Below are 9329 nucleotides of genomic sequence, written 5' to 3' on the forward strand. Positions count from 1 at the left end.
TCCCCCCATTCACACACTGGTGGTGGCTCCAGTGCTGGCGCCAACCTCCACCAGAGGCGATTGGGGGTTCAGTGTCTTGCCCAAGGACACTTCGACACATGGGTGGGCAAGGCGGGAATCGAACCCGCAATCTTCCAATTAGGAGTCGACCGCCCTACCACTGCACTACGGCCGCTAATCTTTCTTTAACTGTTCTGGTATCTCCTGTCCGTCCTGGGATAGGATCTCTCCTTCATGTGGGAATCCCTAAGGTTCCTTCTTCTGTCCTGACTCAGTTTTTTAGGAGTTTTTCCTTATTGGGAGGGAGGGTCTAAGGGCAGGGATAACCAGTTTATTTAGTCGGTTTAGTTTTTAGCTATTTTTTCATATTTTATGACTAATTTTCACCATCTGTAAATTACCTGCATGAAGCCCAATGAGGCAAATTTCCTTTGTGATTTTGGGCTATGGAAATAAAATTGAATTGAATTGAAAATATGCAAAACATGAAAAAAGAAAAATAAGAAAACATAAAAACATGAAAACAGATATGTTTTTCTGACGTGTTGATTAGGCGTCGCTCATCCCATGATGAGGAGCATCCCCATCGTCCAGAGCAGACACAAGCTGCTGGTCTCCATGGTTTCAGTGGTAGAGATCTAGAGCCCCCCCCCCATTATTTTGTTAGTGTTTCCTTGATTACGTGGCTGAGGAAGCGCAGAGACATTCTGTCACCACAGCGACACAAACGTCCCGCCTAAAGGAAGAGTCACCTAAAAGGAATTTGCAGACCCCATCCCCTCCCCCGCCCCCCCAACCCTCTCTGGCTTATTGTCCCTCCCATCCAGGGAAGTGATGCTGTGGATGTGCCGACGGCCACATCCGAGTCCCGTCACAGATCTGGAAAAGTCTGAACTAACAGATCTTCGGTTCTGCTTTGAGAACACCAGCAGCTTCTCATCTACAAACGACAGAGTTCACAGATCCGAGTCCGAGCTTCTTGTTACCTCCTGACTGCACGCTTTCCTGTGCTCTGAAAAGCAGTAGAACTGAAGACTGTAACGGCGTTGCAGGACATTTCATAACCTCATTGTTGCTCCTCTCCAGATCTGATCAGGTTCACCAACCCTCTGCTGCTGTGAAGGATCTCTGACAGCAGAGTCTACTCCACTTTTAACATGAACCTGTGTTTAATGTCGTGGTTGATGGAAACGTTTTTATTCTCAGATCAGTTTGTGGTTATTAATATTATTTCCTCTTTCTCTTCTGCAGGGACTAAAATCCATTATGGCTTCAGCGGCTGTGCTGTTATTTTTTTTTTGTTTCTTTTTCCCAATCTTTATTAAATATTCTTTCAATTTACAAATGTCCATATTCAGTTTTATATTATTTAACAATAGGTAACAGAAAACACCACAAGTACGGTGCAACTGGCACAACAACATCAACAAACCAGGGGGTTACAATATATATGTGTAAACAAAAAAAAAAAGAAAAAAAAAATGAAAAAACATGAAGTTCCTGTAAAATATTAAATGTTCTTGAAGCCTTCAGATTTTGCATGTGTTCTATTGTTTTATAATATGATTTAAGGTCCAGATAGAATAAATTAAAATAGGGTTGTGAATTTGACCATTTACATTCGTGAAGATGGAATTTCCCAGAAATAATAAACAATTGAATAACAAAATTAACATTCTTGGATAAACCATATGAAGGCGGCTGTGCTGTTGTTCAGCGGAACTCCTGCAGCCGTGACTCGGAGCACGCCTGCAGCCGTGACTCGGAGCACGCCTGCAGCCGTGACTCGGAGCACGCCTGCAGCCGTGACTCGGAGCACGCCTGCAGCCGTGACTCGGAGACCGCCTGCAGCCGTGACTCGGAGACCGCCTGCAGCCGTGACTCGGAGCACGCCTGCAGCCGTGACTCGGAGACCGCCTGCAGCCACCTCTGCAACCAAAACTCAACCCGATGACAACAAAAACAGGGTTTTCTGCAGAACTGCAAAGACTGGAACATCAGATCCTGCAGGACAGCTGGGGTTCTTACTGTCTGGATCTTGTCAGACGCTGTCCTGAGGACTTGGCCCCAGAAGTGCAGATCGATCCCAGGAGATCCACTGTGCAGAACTTGAGGCATCTGTGGAGACGAGAAGCAGGGATGAGTTCCTCTGTCCTGATGGACATAACACAACACCCCCCCCCACCCACCCCACCCCCAGTTTGTATGAAATGATTCTCTGCAGTCTCTCTGAGAACAGTCTCTGGAGCCGCTAGGAAACTCCGGCTCAGTCCGGAATGTTGAGAGGGACAAACCCACCAAACTCTGGAATATCCTTCCCAAGGAATTTCCTTCCTCCTGCATTAAATAAAGCATACATGGGTGTGTGTGTGGGGGTGGGGGGCTGGCTGAGTCAGAGGCATTGAAATACTGAGACCCCTCCCTTTGTCATCCCCTCAAATCTGTTAAGAATCAGATACAACCCTCAGTACCCCCCAGTCCTAAACTTTCAGTGGGGAGGGGATCAGTGTCTGTCGCTTATGGACCCTAAAGTCGGGTCTTGTTATGGGAATGACGGCCTCTGTTGCCATGGGAACCTGTGATGACACTCACAGCTGCTTTCTCAGTCACAACCATTGACTGATGTGAGAACTGGACTGAGTGCCCCCTCCCCCCCGGCGTTCCGAACAGGAAGTACCTTCTGAGCCCCATAGACTTCTAAAGAGAAACTAACTGCTGTTATCCGTCGTTCTGCTGGTCAGAATAAACATTCTGGATCTGATACTTTTTTAACATCTTTTTAATCATCTTTTATTCAGGATTTTTTTCCGTAGTTCAAGTTATAAATTGACCAGTCAGAGGCCTCAGTAGAAGCATGTGGTGCCTGCTGGCCCCCACCTCCAACATTTGATTGACAGATCCTCAGAGGGAGGGGTGTGACCTTCACGACGTCCATCACATAACTCATTTCACATTTCTTCATATCAGCAGCTCAGTGCACTCTAACTCTCCCCTCCCTCCCCCATCACACACAGAACGCTATACAAGTCTGTGTGTTGGGGGGGGGGGCAGGCTTAAGCCAATTAAAGAAACAGGCCAAGACGGATAAAGCCATGGGAATTTCAGTGAGCCAGTCAGCTGATTCACCCTGCCCGAACCTGAGCTCAGCGTGGCTGCGGCAGCATGATGGCTTTAGGGCGAGTGTCTAAGCTCCGCCCACTGAGACGGACTCCATCACGGGAGCAGAGTGCCCTTAAGGGGCAGCCCTCTCTAAGCTCCGCCCACTGAGTCTGACTCTCTAAATGCAGCTGGGTGGTCTTTCTGGCAGGTGTCTCTAAGCTCCACCCACTGTTGTTTGTCTTGCTTCTCTGTGTCCAGCCACTTAGAAAATAGGAGGACGAAGTTTGTCAAAAATTCAGGAGAAATGCAGCCCTCTATGCCCCCCCCTCCCCCCAGCCATGAGGGGCAGACATCTCTTTCAGGATCACTTACCAGCTTGAAGATCTTGAAGAAGTCCAGGTTAGCGTAGAGGACGTCCTCTATCCTCTGCAGCCGCTGCTGGCTGAGGGCACACATGGCGTTGCGGACTCCATGGAGTCCCATGCGACTCGGGAAGATGATGAAGCGCTCCAGCTGCGCCTGGCTGCATGCTATGTCTTTGAGCTGAAGGTTTGGGACCCCGAATGCAAACTGAGAGCAATAAGAGAATGTCAGCGAGGGTTTAGTACGTGTTGACTGCTGGGAGCTAGAATGTCTGTCTCACCTGTTCCAGGCGCAGCTTTGCATTGAGCAGCTGGTACAGGATGGACTCTGAAAGACCAACATCTCTGAGGAGGTACGCTGTGAGAACCTCATCATCCTTTAGAATATCTTCTACTCTCAGCCCACGGCCTACAATGAAGACCAGACTCTGTCAGAACCAGAACCATGACCCAACTGTCCTGGTCTGAAAGGACTCCAGCTGTTAAAGAGTTAACATAATTATCCTTTGGTAGAGTTCTGTTTACTGGAAGAACAATGCTGTCCTCTGTTCCTTCAGGTGAACCTGAGGCACCAGAAAAGACTCTTGGGACCCCTAATTTCTACCAATTATTTTGGAAGTTCAAAATTCCCTCCAGGGTGCAGCTATGACCAAACTACCTTTACCTGAAACAGCAGAAGGGTTTCTGCGTAAAACGTCCATGAAGTCTGAGAAAGACGTCAGCTCCCGCCACAGTCTCCCAAAGTTCTGGATGTCTGTCTGGTTTAGCAGAAGCTCCTGAATGTCAACGTAGAACCGTGCCAACCTAGATCAGGACAAGAATAGAACCACAGAAAGTCCAGAGCAGCAGGTAAAGATGTGTAACTTTCATGGAGCGCAGTGACACTCACACTGAGTTGTTGTAGTTGGACACCACGCCTGCAGACTCTCCACCTGTTGGATATCTGAAACATGGGTTGTTGGCGTTGCAGAAGATTCCCTGGATCCAGGGCAGGATCCCAGCGGAGGGCATGGCCTTGTTGGGGAAGTGACCTGTTCACACGCACAGCACAGCAAAGGGCAAACCAGGACTCATAATCTGCAGAGTGGAGGCTCGCCAAAGGGATGAGACGCCACTCATCTAATGAGGACGGCCCTGAACCATTCATGACCGTTACTTACATTCATGCTGCTGGTACAGGGGGTTGGCCTTCCTCAGCCACACCAGACCAATGAACAACAGAACCGGCCAGAAGATCTCAACCAGCAGGCGTTTCTAGATATGGCAGCATAGAGAGTCAGACTCTGAGGACCAGATGAAGACTCCACTCTTCATCAACATTCACCTTCTGTCTCCTACGAAGAGTCCAGTTCTTCCAGAGGAGCAAACGGATCTGAGAGCCCGTCTTCATCGCACTGCCGCTCAGGCCGAGCCTCTGAACCGCTCATCAGACGGAGCAGCAGAAATCATCACAGGGTCAGCGTGGGGCCAGTGCGTCCCAACAACGTCTGGGGGAGAAATTCTGCAAAGACCAACATGTTTTTGGAACGGGTCCTTTCTGTGACCCTGAATGGATGTTTCTCAACAACAACCAGCAACATGAATCCACGGCTATGTATTCAACCAGCATTATTTTGAGTCCATCTCAGACGGAGGCCCCTCCCACTGACATTTGAATACTCACATGTGAGGCAGGAACATAGACCAGTAACACCCCATCTTTGCCTTTCAGCTCCTTCTTCTCTGCACCAACACACTTTTACTGTGTCCGCTGCACCTTTCCACCGTCCCCCCTCAACCCAGACACCAACCGTTCCACCAGAGGCAACAGTTCTCCACTACTCCATGACAGCAAACCTTCACTATTCAGAAGAGTACCGTTGCTTCATTCTTCTTCTAGTTGGTTCTCACCTGACTGCAAACTGCTCCTGTTAACATTGAAGATCATTGAAGGTCATTGAAGGTCTTTGGATTCTGACAAAAGCAGCACAACATCCTCATCTACAAAAAGCAGAGAAGAACTTCTGTGCTCCCCAAACCGGACTCCCTCTGGCTTTGGCACAACTGACAAAACTCTTCTGTAACTTGTTGGAAGGTTTTTGGTTTTAGCCTCAAACAATTCTCGGCAGTGTGGGATGGGGGGTAATTTCTTTTAAAGGGAGGCTTTCACCTGGGTGGTGTACTCTCCAAAACCAGAGAATCCCAGAAACAAGTCAGGAGGAGCACCTGATGTCTCTGAGCAACAAGTCCACGTCTGTCTGAGTCTCTGGAGCTTCAACGTGACATCACTGATCTGCTCATAGTCCGAACTGATTAACTGCTAAAGAAAAGCGTTCAATGTTTTACAGGACAGAAGTGAATCTGTTAAGAAATCTGTCCTTCATAAATGAAGACTAAATTTAAGAAAGGAACGTTTTTTGGATCCTAAAATACAGTGTGGAAATGAACCAGCTGCGGATCAACCAGCCTGATCAGGTGAGTCCAGCAGGTCTCCGTCAGACCTCAGGTCTGTCCTCGGTGCTGACCCAGCGGGTCAGGGAGTCTGCTGACAGCTGTGTTTACATTCAGATTAATGCAATTTCCTCTCAAGTCAAAGTTTGACTCCAGTGTACTCTGAGCAACAAACCAGCTTCCAGCGCAGCTCCACTTCATGAAGTCATTCCTCTAAAAACATTTGCAGCAGTGTTCAGCAAAACACCAGAACAGTGATGGAGGGATGAGGGTTTGGGCTGGACCTGCAGACCTGAACCCCAGTCCAGGTCTGCAGGGAAACAGCTGAAGCTGCTGTTGGGCCCTTCATGAAAGCAACGCCTGCTTCAGCTTCTCGCGACAGCTGAATGATTTTTTATTTTTTTTTACTTGTCCTGTCTCACAGCTGAGCAGATCTGAGCTGAGAGCATCGTGTCACTACAGGTTTATTGAGTATAAATCCCTGTTGTGTTTTAAGCTAATCTTTATTTATATTAATTATGTTTATATCTCTTTTTTTGTGTTGGACTGGATGGAAAAGAAGAAGGGGCTGGAGGCTAAGGGCACAACAGAAAGGTATAAGAGGGGGTCGAAGATGGTAATGGGAGCCGGGGGGTTAAAATCATAAAACAACCAGGTATAAATAGCTGGAATGGGCGGGGCCTGTCTACACATACTCAGTTGTAACAGACATATCCGTTGGCTTAAATATTCTCCATATATAAACTAGTCAAAATGTACACAATACAACTGCAGCTCACACAAACACAATCATACAAACCGACACAAATAAAGCCTTTCGTTCTGTCACACATACTATTAGTGCTAAGGTGAGCTGACACCTGTGCTCAGGTGAGTGTTTATGTTTCACTGAGGTGGATGTTAGTGGAATGTAAAAAAGGGGGAGAGGGCCCGGCCATCCCCACACCAGGACCCCCCGCCGGGGCAGCAGCCAAGACCCCCCAACACCCGCCATGGGGCTGCAGAGAGAATCCACCCGCCAGGCAATCCTGCCAAACACCCAGACCGTGACAAGCAGGACCACTGCAGAGGCCCCCCACACCCAAGAGCAGGAAGGCACAGGAGCACAGAGAGCGCAGCCCCCAGCCCAGCCAGAAGAGCAGTCCCCCCACCCCGCCAGGAGGGCCAGCGCGAGGCCCCCCAACTCCAGACGAGCATCCCACCACCACTACCCCGCCCCACCCCACACCAGGTACTAGCCAGGGCCCCCCAAAGGCAACCCACCCCGATGCTCCAGACAACCGCCCGCCCCCGCTGCGGGAGATTAAGGGGGTAGTGAGGGAGGGGCCACCCACCCCCGCTAAGAAGAGGCACACCCAAGAGAAACAGAGGTCCCCAAGGAGTGATGTGAACCCGACCAGGTACATCCACTGATGGAGTTAAGGAGAGGACTAGTTCTCGAGAGCAAGGACCGGACTCCGCACCACCGAGACCTGGACACCCCCCGGCTCCGATGTAGATTGATCCCCTGCTAGATCTTAAATCTCGGGGATCCCACTCCCGGCGTGGGGAGGAGACCGCCGGGCCCAGGAGACCGGCACCCAAGAGACTAGACCACCAGGCCGAGGTTCCCCGCACCCCCGCCAGGGATGGGGTAGGGGACAGAAGGTCGAAGGTCCCACCTTCCTTGTGTGATGCGTGCGTGTTCTACATGTCTATGGTGCGGTTAAAATTGGCGGAAGGGGCACTGAAAGGACATCGACTGTTTGCTGGCTGTGATGTCCAAGCACCCCCCCACCAAGGGTCCTAAATGTCTAAGGTGTATTTAAAACCGAGGGGAGGGGCAAGTTTATTGAATGATTTCAACTTTAGCTTTGAATGTCGTCTTCATGAAAGGATGCTACATCCAGATGTTTTTCATTGTTCCTGCTCTAAGTTGAACCAGAGAGAAGGACCAGGATCTCTGTTGAACATCCGGCAGCACCATGAAGAACTGGCTCCGTCTGACATGTTCTAACAAGAACTACCCCACATCAGAGGCTCAGACCACAAGACAAACACTCACCTTTTGAGTTCAACAGCTCACGGATGTTTGAGGAGCACCTTTAGAAGAAAGCAGCCTCGGCATGTGAAGCAGTCGTCCGACCACACGGCAGAACAAAGTCCAACAACAACCTGGCTGGGAAACAGCTGAAGTGAGCTCCAGCCGCGCTCTGCTGCAGGTCAGCAGGACTCCTAATCTGATTGCTCTAATCTCTCAGCTCAACACGGGCAGGAAAAAGACAGCCATCCATTTTGAAGCAAAGCACCTGCTGAAGCTGCAGAGCTTCATCCCTGCTGACGTTAAATGAGGAGTTTTATAAGAACTTATACACCTCAGAGATCAATTTATCAGAGCAAAGCGTCCATTCATTTCTTAATAATGTAAACCTTCCCAGATTAAATGAAGATCAAATCACAGACTTAGACTCGCCGCTCTCATCATCTGAACTTCATGATGCTCTGCTGCTTATGCCGAACAACAAAGCTCCGGGGCCGGATGGCTTTCCCGCTGAGTTTTACAAAGAATTCTGGGAACAGCTTGCAGAAACTTTTTATAAAATGGTTAGATTTATAAAGGAAAATCAGTTACTTCCACCAAACATGAATTCAGCAAATATAATGCTTCTTCTCAAACCAGAGAAAGATCCCACAACTCCTTCCAGCTATCGTCCCATCTCCCTGATCAATGCAGACGTTAAAATTATTTGTAAAGCATTAGCACAGAGAATAGAAAAAATTACTCCGCATATAATTCACCATGATCAAACTGGATTTATTAAAGGTAGACAATCGAATGACAATGTCCGCAGACTTATTAACGTCATAGACATTGCCACTATTAAAAAACAGGAAATGAACATACTCTCGTTGGATGCTGAAAAAGCTTTCGACAGAGTCAACTGGAAGTTTCTCATCGCTGCTCTCCACAAGTTCGGATTTGGAGAATCATTCATTGATTGGATTAAAATATTATATCATAACCCAAATGCTTCAGTCAGAACGGACAAACAGACGTCCAGCAGGTTTTTTCTTGGAAGAGGAACCAGACAGGGTTGTCCACTCTCCCCCTCTCTCTTTGCAATATTCATCGAGCCTCTGGCTGCAGCAATAAGACAGAATGAGAACATTAAAGGAGTTAAAACAAATCATGGCAATCATAAAATTAGTCTCTATGCGGATGACATTACTTTTTTTTACATAAATCATGTTCTATAAGTGAAACAATAACAATTATTAACAAATTCTCCTCCATCTCAGAATATTCAATTAATATGAATAAATCAGTTTTATTATCACTAAACAGTAACGCTGAGCAATCACTCTCAATATCGGTCAAATCAGGCAATATCAAATATCTAGGTGTTCACTTCTCTCCCAAACTATCAGAACTGGTGCAGCTAAATTATACCCCGTTAC

The 9329-nt window shown here is 48.1% G+C and overlaps 1 protein-coding gene across 1 annotated transcript in view; it reads right to left on the minus strand.

Annotated features, from left to right (window-relative positions):
* Positions 1-5106, minus strand: part of abca4b (ATP-binding cassette, sub-family A (ABC1), member 4b) — a 30325-nt gene extending 25219 nt beyond the window's left edge. The window contains exons 1-7 of the mRNA XM_024262264.2: positions 4786-5106; positions 4622-4715; positions 4351-4492; positions 4126-4265; positions 3743-3870; positions 3472-3669; positions 2029-2118 (exon numbers count right to left, since the gene is read on the minus strand). Coding sequence (XP_024118032.1) covers positions 2029-2118; positions 3472-3669; positions 3743-3870; positions 4126-4265; positions 4351-4492; positions 4622-4715; positions 4786-4851 — 858 coding nt within the window. The 5' untranslated portion in view covers positions 4852-5106. The remainder of the gene's footprint in view (positions 1-2028; positions 2119-3471; positions 3670-3742; positions 3871-4125; positions 4266-4350; positions 4493-4621; positions 4716-4785) is intronic.
* Between the last annotated feature and the right edge of the window lie 4223 nt (positions 5107-9329).

Source organism: Oryzias melastigma, linkage group LG17 (genome assembly GCF_002922805.2).
Source record: "Oryzias melastigma strain HK-1 linkage group LG17, ASM292280v2, whole genome shotgun sequence".
Lineage (NCBI taxonomy): Eukaryota > Metazoa > Chordata > Actinopteri > Beloniformes > Adrianichthyidae > Oryzias > Oryzias melastigma.